General features: G+C 42.1%; 1 protein-coding gene across 4 annotated transcripts in view; it reads left to right on the top strand.

Moving 5' to 3' along the window:
- The window catches only part of LNPEP (leucyl and cystinyl aminopeptidase), a 111,444-nt gene that overhangs the window by 22,788 nt on the left and 73,040 nt on the right, over positions 1-15,616 (top strand). For all 4 annotated transcript variants that reach the window (XM_073543362.1, XM_073543486.1, XM_073543405.1 and 1 more), the window contains one exon: positions 11,776-12,607. In XM_073543362.1, coding sequence (XP_073399463.1) covers positions 11,776-12,607 — 832 coding nt within the window. Of the gene's footprint in view, positions 1-11,775; positions 12,608-15,616 lie in introns of those variants that run through there.

Raw genomic sequence — 15,616 nt, forward strand, 5'->3', positions numbered from 1 at the left:
CACCTTCAGAAAACGTAATAAAAGGACATTTGTATCCGGCATATGGGAGAGAAAACTTTCAAAACGGAGATGAGATGGCAATCACACATGGTAAATCAACAATTTTTTTTTTTTTTTTTTGCTTCACCAGCGGCATCTATTTTTTTATAAAGTTAAATTTTAAATAGCGATCAGCTTCCAAGCAGAAGCCGCCCAAAGAATGAACACGCTGCTGCGTTTTACCGCTTCCTAGCTTTCAAAGCACGAAGCAGTTAAAAGAAGTGATGAAAGAACGGGACGTATTTAATGTCGTTTTTACATTGCTGTGCATTATGCTAATACTATGTAGCACTTTTATTAGCACTTTTTCTGACATGTTCCAGGCGGAATCTGCCAGAAAAAAATGTGTGCACAGGCCTTAAAATTTGAAAAAAAAAAAAATAAAGCAGATTTACCTTTCAGAGCGGCACCGCTCCTCTGCTCTGAGAACTGTGTTTCCCGAGATTTTGTGATACCTTGTGACATGGTTATTGTGGAAAGGCGGGGATCAGTGGGTGCTCTCGTCTGCTGGCCCGGCTATCTTTAGAAAGACTGCATGGACCAGGGCTCATTATTATTATTATTTATTGTTATAGCGCCATTTATTCCATGGCGCTTTACAGGTAAGGAGGGGTATACATAAAACAAGTACAATAATCTTAAACAATACAAATCATAACTGGTACAGGAGGAGAGAGGACCCTGCCCGCGAGGGCTCACAATCTACAAGGGATGGGATAACACTGAACGCCTGCTCTCTCCCTGTGGGCAGAACACTACTCAGACAACACACGGTGAGGGTAAAACAGTATGACAATTTATTGAACCACCAGCACACAATAGCATACAGAACAGTGCCAGCAATTACTCAAGATGGTGCAAATTACAGAGTCTCACCCTTCCGCTGACTCGCTGGGATTAGGGCTGCTTCCAGTACCGAATACCCCCACCAGTGGCTCTCCACTTTTGGTGGGCCCTCCCACAGCGAGGAGGTAACGACAAGCTTAAGAATCTAACCGAGAGCAGTGAGGTATATGTCCAGGTGACCCGATTGTCCCAACCTGGATTCTTTAAGACATCTCTGGGGTATCAGTGATAGTGATGGTCAATGAAGCAGTCCTGTGTTCTTCCAGCCAAAGCCGTAGTCCCCTAAGCTGATCTGTAGAGTCACAGACCAGAAGAAAAAGTCTGTTTATATAATTTCACAACTGGCCTTCAACCATCATCCAGAAGATGTGAATGAGGCCAATCTGAATTGTTTGATTACTTAATCTATTTGCATAGTTTTTCCTCCTCTGTTTGGGAATGCCAACAAACTGTCAAGCATGAACAATGTATGTAATCAACATATCAGACAACTTCATTGATCAGTGACCATGCATTACTGTTTAGTAAAGATAACTGAAAAAAAAAACACTGTATGAGATAATATCAGAGGTACCATGCCTTGCGAAAGTATTCGGCCCCCTGGAACTTTTCAACCTTTTCTCACATATCATGCTTCAAACATAAACATACCAAATGTAAAATTTTGGTGAAGAATCAACAACAAGTGGAACAAAATTGTGAAGTTGAGCGAAATTTATTACCGTATATACGTGGGTATAAGCCACCCCACCCCCCAATTTTGCCACAAAAAACGGGGAAAACTTACTGACTCGCGTATAGGCCCAGGGTTAATGGTGGTCCAAGAAGATGCTCCATAGATGAAACCCCCCCCCATATGCTGCTGCACAAGTGTTAATGCTGGCCCAATAAGATGCTCCACAAATACCCCCCATATGCTGCTGCACAAGGGTTAATGCTGCTCCATAAGATGCTCCATAAATACCCCCATAATATGCTGCTGCACAAGGGTTAATGCTGCCCTATAAGATGCTCCATACATACCCCCCATAATATGCTGCTGCACAAGGGTTAATGCTGCTCTATAAATACTCCTTATTTGCTGCTGCTCCAGCAATAAAAAAAAAAAAAAAAAAAAGACATACTCACCTTTCCAACGCTGGGGGCCAGGTGACGGTGTCCTGAGCCCCCGACATCGGCAATATTTACTGGTCCCTGTTCCATCGCCGTCCGCCGCTGTGTCTCCCGGGTTTCTGCAGTGACTTCAGCAGAGACCTGAATGTCACAGCATTCTGCCCCCATCATATTCACCCCCTCCTGGCTCACGGTCTTCTCTGCAGCCACTGCTTCTCCATCAGTCGTCTGCTTCCTGCATTCAGCGGTCATGTGGTACCGCTCGTTAAACTCATAATTACTCTCATATTTATGAGTTTAATGAGCATTACCACGTAACCGCTGAACGCAGGAAGCAGACGACCGAGGGAGAAGCAGGGGCTGCAGAGACGTGCCAGGAGGGGGTGAGTATGGTCTCTGACACCCCCACTCTCCCACCCCGGTATATGACTCGAGTGTAAGCCGAAGGGGGGGGGGGAGACTTTCAGCCCCCAAAAATGGGCTGGAAATCTCGACTTATACACGAGTATATACGGTAGTTACTTTAAATCTTTTTGGAAATTCAAAAACTGAAAAGTGGGCAATATTATTCGGCCGTTTTAACTTAATACTCTGTTGCGCCACCTTTTGCTGCGATTACAGCTGCAAATTGCTTGGGGTATGTCTCAATCAGTTTTGTACTTCGAGAGGCTGAAATTATTGCCCATTCTTCCTTGGCAAACAGCTCGAGCTCAGTGAGTTTTGATGGAGATTGTTTGTGAACAGCAGTTTTCAGCTCTTTCCACAGATTCTCGATTGGATTCAGGTCAGGACTTTGACTTGGCTAGTCTAACACCTGGATACGTTTATTTGTGAACCATTCCATTGTAGGTTTTGCTTTATGTTTGGGATCATTGTCTTGTTGGAAGACAAATCTCGGTCCCAGTCTCAGGTCTTTTGCAGACTCCAACAGGTTTTCTTCAAGAATGATCCTGTATTTGGCTCCATCCATCTTCCCATCAATTTTAACCATCTTCCCTGTTCCTGCTGAAGAATAGCAGCCCCAAACCATGATGCCACCACCATGTTTGACAGTGGGGATGGTGTGTTCTGGGTGACGAGCTGTGTTGCCTTTACGTCAAACTTATAGTCTGGCATTGTTGAAAAAAAGTTTGAGGACTCTTAAATCTTAATATTTTTCACATAAACATCAGCATTTTGGGCGTTAAAACATAGACAAAAGTCTATAGTGCCCCCCCCCCCCTTTTTTTTTTATAAGTGGAATGTTTGCAGAGAGATAACTATGTCTACAAAACTACTTTCACAACTGAAAAAAGGAACTTCCCTCACTGGTTTAGGACGGTGAGAAACAACATAAGAGTTGAAGGGTTAGAGAGTTTTTTGGTTTGATCATGCTCTAAAGTAACGTCAGAAAAGGTGTCCCGAGAGCGTGTGAAAAAGTCCAGAGTTCCTCTTTCACAGTGACTGGAAATGTCAGACACCTCGCATAGGACTCTGATTTAGGCTGGTTTCTGCGTTCGGTTGGCATGTCAAAACGACGCATCCGCTTACATCCGCATGTCCTGCGTACCAAGTGTTAAAGATAGGTACAGAGGACGCATGCAGAAGTAGGCGAAGATAAACGGAAGTGAGGAAGTATGCAGAGCTTAATAGAGGAAGTATGCAGCCCTCCGCAGCTCAGCCGAACGCTAATGTGAACCTAGCCTAACCTATTATACAACAGTCTGCGCCTGTCAACAACAATCATGGTTGACATGGCTAAGGGCCCACTAGCTCCAAGTCCCGTCAGTGCTGCCATGTATGTGACTGCTAGAGTTACAGCATTACAGAATGCTGTAGATAAGCCCCTGATGGCGGTGACTGCATCTCATAGGGCAAAAATGAGGTGACAGACTACCTTTAATGTCAAAGAGGACACAGCCCTTTAAGGGTATGTGCACACTTTGCGGTTTCTGCTGCGTTTCCGCTGCGTTTTTGGCTCTGCAGAAGCGCAGCAGATTCTGCTGCGTTGTACAGTACCTTTATTTCCTATGGAAATAAAAAAAAGCTGTGCACATGCTGCATTTTTTTCCGCGCGGTTTTGCTGCGGTTTTCAAAACGCAGCATGTCAATTGTTTGGTGCAGAAACGCTGCAGTTTTACACCTCATCCATTATGAGGTGTAAAACCGCAGAAAAAACGCAGATAAACCGCAGAAAAACCGCAGCACTTTGTCCTGCAGATTTCCTGCAGTTTTCTCTACAAAATCCGCAGAGACAAAAAACTATGTGTGCACATACCCTAACTGTTGACTATTGCATTTTGACACAGAGCACTTGTACTGACTTTCCTCTTCCGTACATTATAACCCTGACACATTGATTTTATTTTTTATTTTAATTATGAAATTCCTCCATATTAAAAAAACAAAATCTGTTGCCAAATTGACTGTGCAAGAAGTAATGACTGCCTTTGAAGGCCGGATACTACCTGGGAGAGATGTAATTGGCAGTCTGTTGTACAAGATTATAAAGCTGTGCACATCTTTATTCCATTAAATATGTAGGAGCTTTATCCTTTCATCTCACTACAATCTGTCCTTCAGCAGAGAAGCCTTGTTGTGTCTGCAAACTTTGGTATAATTGGTATAGAGTTGCCACTAATTCAGAAGTTAATGAAGCTCTCCTCACATCAGAATTGTTATCCTCTTAATATATACTGCAGTCATAAGTGCTGCGGAATATGTCGGCACTATAGAAATAACATTTATTATTATTATATAGCACTGTGTACTTACAATTGCTCATTTTACCTTTCTACCCAGCTTATGCTTGTCTTTTCCATTAGGTCTATGACATCATGCGATTTTATAAAGCTGGCTAGCTGAATCCGAAGTAGAAACAGGAGGTCAATTTCCCCTGCATGAGTCATAAGTCACTGCAAAAGTCAATCCGAGGGGGGAGGCAGGAGCTGGGTCAAGAGTTGAAGAGGGGGATGATAAATTCAGGTACAAGATGTGGTACTTCCTGTTTCTACATAGAGCAGAGGAAAGAGGAGAATGAACTGGGTCAAAAAGCAAAATGAGCAATTGTAACTCCACAGTGCCATATCATGTAATGATTGCAATATATTGAGAGGATAAAACCTTTGATGGGCATTGTGAGCCAAAAAAGGCATATAAATAAAATTAGCATTTTGCGGAAAAAAACAAGAAAGCTGCAATGGAAAATTGGGACTTAAGAAGAACGCACCACAAATATTCCTACCCAATCTGGCAGTACCAGATATCAGTTAGTCATAATCTGAGAAATTGATGCCGTATAGCAAATAGGGCAATAATCACTCCATAGAAAATAGAAGTAAACTTTCCAAGCAAAGGCAGCACAATTACAAGCACACCATGATGTTGCAAGAATCTACTTATAAAACTGCATAGGTTGCAGTTTGCATGACTCTGAGTCTTCCTCCGCCTGTGGCGGGGGTCCGTATATCTGTGCACCAGTCATGGTTATCTGGTGAGGAAAATCCACACTTATTCATAGGCGTCACCAGAGACCAGCTCCAGCACATCTAGTACTCCTTGCCTGCGTCTGTGCTTTCCATGGACTTGTCACACGCACCTTGCTCTTTTCTAACCATGAACTTGCTTTGATGATATTGCTATCTCATGCATTTATCTGCTTTTTGATGTAAGCTTGACTTGCAATGCACGCACAGTATGCAAGTCCAGACGCAACCTATGTTAACTGTTTGCTCAGAGTTTTTTTTTTCTTTAATTTTTGTATGGTCGGCAAACATCTCTAAATGTAAAAAAAAACAAAAACCTTTTAACTATCTATTTTGTTTCAATAAAATTGTTCATTCTAAATATACCTTTTATTTGGAGGGCTTGTTATTCTCTCCGTAGGTCTTTTTGCAGTCGCGGTCCTCTTTGTCATCTTGGCATTTTTAGGCTCTTAGAGTAGGAGAAGGTGTAGAAGGAGAAATTTTAATGGGTGTAGACCTGGTGACCATGACCGGGCTGCAGCCTCCGCATTCTGTGTCATCGCGGCCAGCGATGGCATCTTTCTGTTGGGCTGGGTTCATCCTTGGCATGGCTAAACATCTCAGCGCACCCTTCTGCCCTCTGGTTTTGCACATCCAGCCTCAGTGGGGATTAGATATGAGCAAATATGTTGGGAAAACAATCGCCGAATCCGAATTTGCCATATTTTTGTGTCGATTTTATGTTTGATCGTTTCCGAACATATTTGGTCCTCTGTATTCCCATTACTCCAATGGCGTTTGGCGACTATGGCGAATACGGCGATCGTAATCAGAACCAAATATTGAAATATTCACTCATCTCTACTGGTGATAGACAGTACTTACTCGCCTGAGCTGTCAGTCACCTGTGAGGGAGGCTGGGCATGCAGAACAGGTCCCTGAGCCTCTTGGCCACACCAAGGGTGCACCGAGCTCCCGAATTAGCGATTTAATTCAACTTCAGAGTCCGCGATTAGAGCACTATAGGAGCACATTTTCTAGGGGCTATACCCCCTACATTACTATGTGCTTAGTTTTTACCGTCAGTTCACAGAGCACATTAGCAATAAGTCATAATTTTATCACGTATCCATTTGACCCTTTGATAACTAGTGGACACAGCCATCAGCATTTTGCTATTATACTATAATTTTGGTTATTTTTCCAAAGCCCCCTGTGGTTTAGAATTATTTCCTTTTTATATAAACATCCATTTTTATTTTAATGCAAGGAGCAGCCGTCTCCATCTGTTCATGCTGGAGGGTATGTGCACACGCTGCGGATTCTGCTGCGACTCCGCAGCGGATTTGGCCCTGCGGATCCGCAGCAGATCTGCAAGCAATGTACAGTACCATGTTAGCCAATGGGATTTCAAAACCGCAGTGCCCACGGCGCAGATTTTTCCGCGCGGTTTTAAATCCGCAGCATGTCAATTCCTTCTGCGGATTCCGCAGCGGTTTGACACCTGTTCCATTGTCCAGGTGTCAAACCGCAGGGGAAAACCGCTGGCAAATCCGCAGGAAAACCGCAGGTCACTTTACCTGCGGTTTTACCTGCAAATCTGTGCGGAAAAATCCGCACTGTGTGCACTCACCCTCAATCTCATCCTTTCTCAGGCGATGTAAACCGTTTATTCTTGTCATTTTCCGGCTTGGATTATTGTAATTTACATTGCTTGTTTTCTCTGTAAAACATGTACATTTGTGTTTTGAAATGAGATAAAAGTTTGGCAATGAATCACAACATCTAGCAGACTATCAAAATGACTAGAACGGAAATTGACAGCATTGGCTGCAATACTAGATCCAGCCCCAGGAGAGAAGTGGCGCTGTTTCTGTAAGAAATCGGCCGTGTTTTTTCTAATCTCACGTTTTTCTTTAAATGTGAGGCTACGTTCTTACAGTGAGTATTTGAGTTTTTCATGTCGCAGCATTTCTGCACCTATTAGTGCATTTTTTTTTTTCCTGCGCCTTTGTCTCTTTTTGGTGGGTCATGCAATAAATAAAGCCAGTTTGTTTTTGATACCGCCTGGTATTTGCCTTTAACAAACTCTATCGATACAGTCATATGTGGATTAAATGAATTTTTTACCTTTTTGGATTTTCCATATTTCATGCAATTCTGGTACCAGCAAGAGAAATTGACATGTCGCAGATTTGAAATGTGCAACGCGGGTCCATTTACGCAGTTTAAAAAATAAAAAAACGCAGTAAGGATGATGAGCTTTCCATATATTCCATCCACTTTGTTAGAGCTGTGAGATGCTGCTTTTTTTTGCACAGGAAAAATATGCATCACCAAAAACTCATAGTGGGAACTTAAAACGGTGTCCCCATCTCCAAGATCTTATTCCTATATGTCATAGGTGTTGTTACGACCACTAAGAGCTGTCTATCACTAGAAGAGTGGACTTAACCACGGATACCTAAGATACTGCAATGCCCTGCATGACGTAAGCGACAGCGAATCTGAAGAACTATACTAAAGTTTTAGTTGGAGGGATTTGCTATTATTACACCTAATACATATTGGGCTAGGATCTTGGAGATAGGAATACCCATTTAACCTTTTAAGAATTTTTTCCTTCAGGTTTAGTGAAGTTAGCTGTGTTCCATGAGGTTAAGTCGAAGAAAAGGTGACGTAACCTAATAATAATAATAATAATCTTTATATAGTGCCAACATATTCTGCAGCGCTTTACAGTTTAACAGTTTCAAAACACAAGTCCTAAGTAACGACGTTAACAATACAATAATTAAACGTACTGCTATAAACCTTCCTGTCCGTCAAAAAAAAAAAATGTAGTGCCTCCGGGAATTTTTTCAAGCTCGAAATAACTTTTTTTTTTTTTATGACTGTATATATCACCCTTTTACAGTTCATGCAGCTCATGTCTTCATATAGGATTTATGGTCTGCAGACTGGGATCCCTTCTAATCTTAATGATTTATTACCGCCATTTAATGTTTGTCAAAAAAAAAAAAAAAAAAAGTTGTCCATGATTTTTTTGAGAAGTTGTCCAGAAAAAAATACAAAATCAATTTTGGTGAACCTAACATGCGTGACCATTCCCATGGGGGACATGGAATCACCTTTTTTTCAATCAGTGGCGTGCCCTTCAGTTAGACTCCCCATGATCATACATTTATCCCCTATTTGATGAATTGGCGATAAATGGTATTTGTGAGACCACCCCCAATACATGCACAGGCAGATGTTACAGCATATCCAACGCGTCCATGCTGGATTACGCAGTCCTAAGTGCTGCCACAGCAGTGGTGCTCGTTATAATAGGATAGCATCAAACATCCAGTTCAGAAACTGTCTTAATTTGGTGTGCTGCAGAGCAGAGCCCGTGTCGGGACACAAACACATGAAATGCAGCCAACGGACCATTTTGTGCGATACTTCCTCTGGTCCTAAAGGTAAATCGTGCAAGGACACTTAAAGGGGTATTCCCATCTCCAAGATCCTCTCCCAATATGTGGTAGGTGCGATAATAATAATAGTAGCGAATTTCTCCAATTAAAATAGTATAGTTTTTCTGATTCGCTGTCTTTCCTCATGTGCAGGCATTGCAGGACCTTGGGTATCCATGGTTAATACCACTGATATAGTGACAGTTAGCTAGTTGCTAGAGGCTGTAACCGTGGATATCTAAGGTCCTGCAGTACCTACATATGAGGAAAGAGAATAACTGTACTACATTTCTAATTGAAGGGATTTGTTAATATTATTATTACAACTACTACATGTTGGTAAAGGATAGGAGATGGGAATACCTGTTTAAGTCTATCATCTAGCCTAAATAGCATACAGTGTACTGGATATACCACAGATGACTTGTACTAATAAAGAAAGACATACAGTATAGAAAGTTACAAAAATAATAACCAATCAATTCTAGCATTTAAATCCCGATTCATCAAAGTGTTAACACCATAAGTCATTTGCGACTTTTGGTGTTTTTACTACATTTTTGACCAACTCCACCAAACTGAAGTAGGACATGAGTAGCGACACCTTCACATTTGATTTATGACAAGTTGTGGTGGACCCAACATTACTAATCATACTCCATTCTCTGACTCGAGTAAAATTTGTGGCAAGGTAGGGCTCAACTACGCCCTGTCATCAAGACTGGTGTGAACCAGGGCTGTGGAGTCGGTAAGCCAAACCTGCGACTCCGACTCCGACTCCTCAATTTCCCTTACACCGACTCCGACTCCAACTCCGACTCCGACTCCACGACTCCAACTCCCACACATATTGCTTATATTTAAGTGAAAAATTTATTGTAGTACAATGTGAACCTCAGACATTTAATCATTTTTATGATCCAATAATCAAGATATTTAGATAGAACAGAATATATATTGGTGTACTACCCGGTTTTCATTCTTTTTGGTACAGATACGATATGGATAGACAAATATGGATAGATAGAGCAGATTTCTAATCTGTTTTTGCTATTGAAAACATTATCTATGAGCTCAAAAACCTTTCAGGTGATGCAGTTTTTTAAAAAGATGATCAACTTTTGCAGCTGAAAAACGTATCCTCAAAAAACACAGGAAAAACGCTGTGTGTGAATGTAGCCTTAGATCAGGAATAGAACAGCCATTTATAGGACATTTCATAACTTTCCCAAACTCCTATGAAAAAATATTCAGCACATCCTGCATTGAACTACTGTGCCCAATTTATTATATATTTTAGGAGTCGGAGTCGGTCCATTTTATACCGACTCCAACTCCGACTCCACCAAAATGAGCTCCGACTCAGACTCCGACTCCACGACTCCGACTCCGACTCCACAGCCCTGGTGTGAACAATGGCGGTCTTGATGAATCGGGGTCTTAGTCTTAATGGACTAAGTGCATCAGACCTCCTTACCATTCTGACTTCAAATTGTGATAATTCAGGATGAAGAGCCATACATAGTTTTTTTGAAGTCAGAATAGTAATAAGTTCTGATTCGATTGGTCCTTTTGGGCTGAATGATGGCAATGACCTGCCATTGTTTTTGAGATCGAATCTTAGTCCTTTCGATTAGTACTTGTTAGATCAGGGGTCCCCAACCTGTAGCTCGCGGTCCCATGAATTATGGTTCGTGGCTGTCTGCCAGCTTGGTGTAGTAGGTCCAGCTCTTGCAAACAGGTATGAAGAGTACATCTCAAAATGGTGAATTTTGTGAGTAGCTCTGCACAGAAGTGCAGATCTGGTTGCACATTTACTGGTCTTAGGGGTTTAGCGATAATTTAAGTATAGTATACTGGAGACAGGATGATACTACCGGTCAGAGGAGGTGCTCAAAACTGGATGTGACAGTGTGTTCGGAGTCCTTGATGGGAGAATACTGAATGGGGGTATTTTGGGGACCATTGGATCTCAGTGTACTTCTTTGGAGTGATTTCTGTGGAAAACCTTTGGTTATCATTATACCCTTAATGGAGGCTTTGGTTGCCACTACTGTGAATGGAGCTGGATGTGGCTCGTGACCCTCTCTCAGAGCTGAATGTGGCTTTCTAGGTCAGAAAAGTTGGGGACCACTGCGTTAGTGTTTGATGGTTTGGCCAGCAATGATTTCACCCTGTTCTGCCATTCACAGAAGTGCTTCTTCGGCTGAGTGCTTTCGTGCTCTCTGTTAGAGAGCTGACACCTTTTAGTGGCTTATCTTTTAGAGAACAAAAGAATCTGTGGTCCAAAATTGGATATGCCAGATCATTATCTCCCTCGACAATAGGTTTTCCGTGTCCTTCATACACATTAAAATGTCGGCTGAACCCGTTAATATCGGTGAGCTGTGGCGACATTAGTCCGATGTGTATGGTGGCCTCTACTTGATATCTATGTTGTGTCCAGTAGATCGTGTGCTACTTAGGCTAGATTGCATGCTAGATATCCTTGATGCATAAAATGCATGTTATACTGAATGGTGTATGAGGCGGATTCTCTTTTGGCTAAATGAGCTTAGAACACATGGCTGCTTTTTCCTAAAAACGCACAATTCATGTTCATGGCGTGTTTCTGGAATTACGGTACATTTTTGCTTCATTCATTTGTTGAGGCCTATGAATAGCTGAAGAATGGAGCCATTTCTAGAACAAAGCTGCTTTTCTGAGGTGATAAATTCCTTTGAGAACTATATTATTGTAGTGGTGCCATAGTAAATCAATGATATCCGAATTAGATTGTAAAGGTTCTCTACAAGCACTCAAATACATAATGAAGAATTATGGCAATTATACTTTGCTTTTAAAGGAAATAATAATTTCATTTTTTTTTACTACAGATCGGGCCCAGTTGCCTAGAAATATGATAGAAAACAGTATGTTTGAGGAGGAACCGGATGTGGTTGATCTTGCTAAAGAACCTAACCTAAATCCCTTGGAATCTGAAGACATAGAATATGAACCAAGAAGCTCTCGTCTACTTGTGCGGGGTTTAGGAGAACACGAGCTGGATGAAGACGAAGAAGATTATGAATCTTCTGCAAAATTGTTGGGCATGTCCTTCATGAACAGAAGTTCAGGTCTTCGAAACAATGCAGGGAACTACAGACAGGTTCAAGAGGGACTTTGTCCGGCTCCTTCCGCAAGAACTGTAATTGTGGGCATCGTGCTCGTTGTGATTTTAGTTTCTATAGTGACACTCATTTACTTACTTCCAAAGTGTACATTTACCAAAGAAGGATGTCATAATAAAACTCATCCAATGGAACTGGTGTATCCCATTGCTACAAATGGACAACTCTTCCCATGGACTAAAAGTAGACTTCCCAACTACATAAAACCATTGGAATATGACATTACTCTTTTTCCCAATCTCACCACAATGACATTTTCTGGCAAAGTTAATGTAAAGCTAAGTATCATTGGGACCACTAAGGCAATTGTACTTCATGGCTCAGGTCTTCACGACATACAGGCAAATGTCACTTTACCGGGCGGCAGCGTTCATAACCTTACCGTTTTGGAATATCCAACTTTTGAGATGATTGCTATGGTTTTGCCTGAACCATTGATGAAAGGAGCCGAATGTTTCCTCTCCATTGAATACCATGCAAACCTTTCAAGTTCTTATTATGGATTTTATAAAATCTCATATATGAATGAACATAACAGGTAACTATAACTGTGTATCAATTTATGTGGTTATGGCTCTGTTCACGTGTTTATATATCTGTTTTCCATACACTCTAAAGGGACAGAATGGCTATTCAAACCAAAGACAGGCGCTCAGCGCACCCTTGACATTGCCAAACATGTAAGTGCACCTTCTCATCTGTTTGGATCCTCCTATCCCCACCACCCTCTTTTCTTGATTGACAGCTATGGGTTTATTGAGGCAGACTAGAGAGAGAGGGAGAAAAAGTAGGTGGGAAGGTGCATTGAAAGGGAACCTGTCAGCAGGATTGTTCTCAGTAGCCTACAGACAGTATCAGGTCGGCGCCGTTATACTGATTGCAATGATACCTGGTGATTAAATCCGTCTTGTGGTTGTTATTTAATTTTTGTTTTCAGTCAATGAGATTCTCGTGCTCTGGGGCGGCCTGGGGGGTCTTCATGAGGTACTCTGATTAGGTATTCATCCTTATGACAGGTCACTGATCTCTCACTGACCTGCCCCCTATTTTCCACACTGCATATCATATTGTTTGGAAAAAAAATTAACATTCATCTCGCAAGCGGCGCCTGCCCTGTGGCATGATACAATGGCTGATGTTCATATAAGCATTTATGATTTAATCATATAGTATTGTGGGGAAAAAAAAAATATCTTCATCAAAATGGCGGTGGCGCCTGTTCAGTAACATCTATCGCGTTCCGATGCTGCTGCGCAGGCGGCGGTGCCAGTTTTGCTAGAGAGAAAAAAAAATTACTCCCATCAAAATGGTGCCGGTGGTGGCGCTTGTGCCGTAGCATCTATCAGAACGCATTTTGATGAAGATACTTTTTTTTCCCCTCCCCACAGTACTGTATGAGTAAAGCATAAATGAATATATGCATATCAGCCATTGTATCATGCTACAGTGCAGGTGCCGACTGTGTGATGAATGTTATTTTTTTTTTTTCCCACACATAATATGCAGCATGTAAAATAGAGGCAGGTCCAGTGAGGGATCAGTGACCTGTCATAAGCCATAAGGATGCATACCTAAGCAGAGCACCCCAGAAAGCCCCCCCGCCCAGAGCACGAAAATCTCATTGTTTGAAAACTGAAAATAAAGATTAAACAACCACAAGACGGATTTCATCAACCAAGGGATCATTTTAATCAGTATAACGGTGCCGACCTGAGACTGTGTGTAGGTTACTGTGCACAATCCTGCTGACAGGTTCCCTTTAAAGAGGTTGTACCCTACTGGTTTGAATAGCGGGCGGATGTGCAGTACCTGGCCGCTGCCACTATCCGTAGACGGAGCAGCTCCATAACTGAGCACTTCCAGCCCCCACCAGCACAGAGAACAGCTGGTCAGCGTAATTTTTTTAAGGTGTACATACAGGTGTATTTACTATAGAGGCAAACGTAGGGGACACAGAAGTCATATGTGGCTCCATGAGGTATTGGTTGGGGAACACTGCTTTAGGCCTACATAACATTAAAGGCGTATGCCAGTTCTAAAATAATCACCAAACAGAATACCGGTAGGTAATAACCGCTAAATTAGATGGGCTTGCATGTCCCCTCTTTGAATGGAGCAGGTGTGGTGCCCGTGGGCTTCTTGTCTATTCAAAGTCTTTTGGACTGATGGAGATGGCTTATTACAGTTTGAACTCGAAACAAGAAAAGGATGTAATGTACAGCATACATATTTGCTTGTGGTTATGAACATTGTACAGAGCTTAAACACTCTTATTAATATACGGGTAATACATGCGTAATCCCCCAAGCATATACAAAGAACAATGGCCTATTTATTATAAGCATGTACATCAATCATATCTCACAGGCCTCTATTATGTCGCTTCGATAATGCAGATCGGTTATAAATTCCTAAACTAAACTACGTCAACTATTTACCAATTCGTAGCCTAGTGCCCTTCACCATAGTGTCTCACATGCAATGTCTCCATTCTACAATGTAAGATGAGAAGAATTCCATTTCTCCCAGATTTTTTCAAATTTACCCGGGCATCCCCTGTTCTGATATAATGTGCGCTCGTATGGAACAATCGTATTTACTAGGTCAATCCAGGTTCTGAGAGAGGGACATGAACCCCCCATCCACCGTAGTGCCAATACTTTCCGTGCCATAAACAGCGTTTCACGTAGAAATATCCCAACATGGTGACCCCAAATCTCCTCCCATACCCCAAACAAGCAGACCAGTGGCTCAAGAGGGACAGGAGTTTGCACCAGTGATGACAAGAATAGCGTCACCTCTTTCCAGTACTGTAGGATAGTGGGACATTGCCATATCATTTGGATAAAGTCTGCATCTGGTGCATGACAACGCAAGGATTCTGATGATTGGAATCAACCCATCTTAAAAAAGTCGTATCGGAGTCAAATATGATTGGTTTATTATATACAGCTGTATCATTCTGTTATTAATAGATGGTGATACTCCGATCGGAGACTCCAGGATCTCTTCCCATTCCTCTCCCTGCGTATTAGGGATGAGTCTTTCCCACTTCCCCTTAACTGAGCTTATGGCAGACTCTGCTCCCACCGACGGCATGTACGTATATAAAGAGGAGATAAGGCCCTGGGGACCCTGTGAATTAAGTATTCCTATTAATGGTAGGGATGAAATGGCACAACCCACACACCTCATGTGTGACTGAAGAGCAGATCTTAGTTGTAAATAGTGGAAAAATTGAGATCTCGAGACATCATGTTTAGCCTGTATCTGCTCGAAAGACATTAAAGTCCCATGATCGTACAGGTCTCCTATCAGGGAGACATTATGTTGAATCCAAAAATCAGTGGACGGGTGATTTAGTAATATCGGAAAATAGGCGTTTTCCATAGGGGCATTTCAGCTATGATATCCTTAAATCCAATCACTTTTTTAATTTGCCTCCATACTAATCGTGCCAGATGGAGCAGGGGCAGTAAACGAGGGACACTAGGCCTCTCCAACTCCAGGAAACCCAGTGGGCAATCAGTTCTTGCAGCGTGAAGCA

Source organism: Dendrobates tinctorius, unplaced genomic scaffold (assembly GCF_039654945.1).
Source record: "Dendrobates tinctorius isolate UK_male_01 unplaced genomic scaffold, ASM3965494v1 ptg000003l, whole genome shotgun sequence".
Taxonomy (NCBI): Eukaryota; Metazoa; Chordata; class Amphibia; order Anura; family Dendrobatidae; genus Dendrobates; species Dendrobates tinctorius.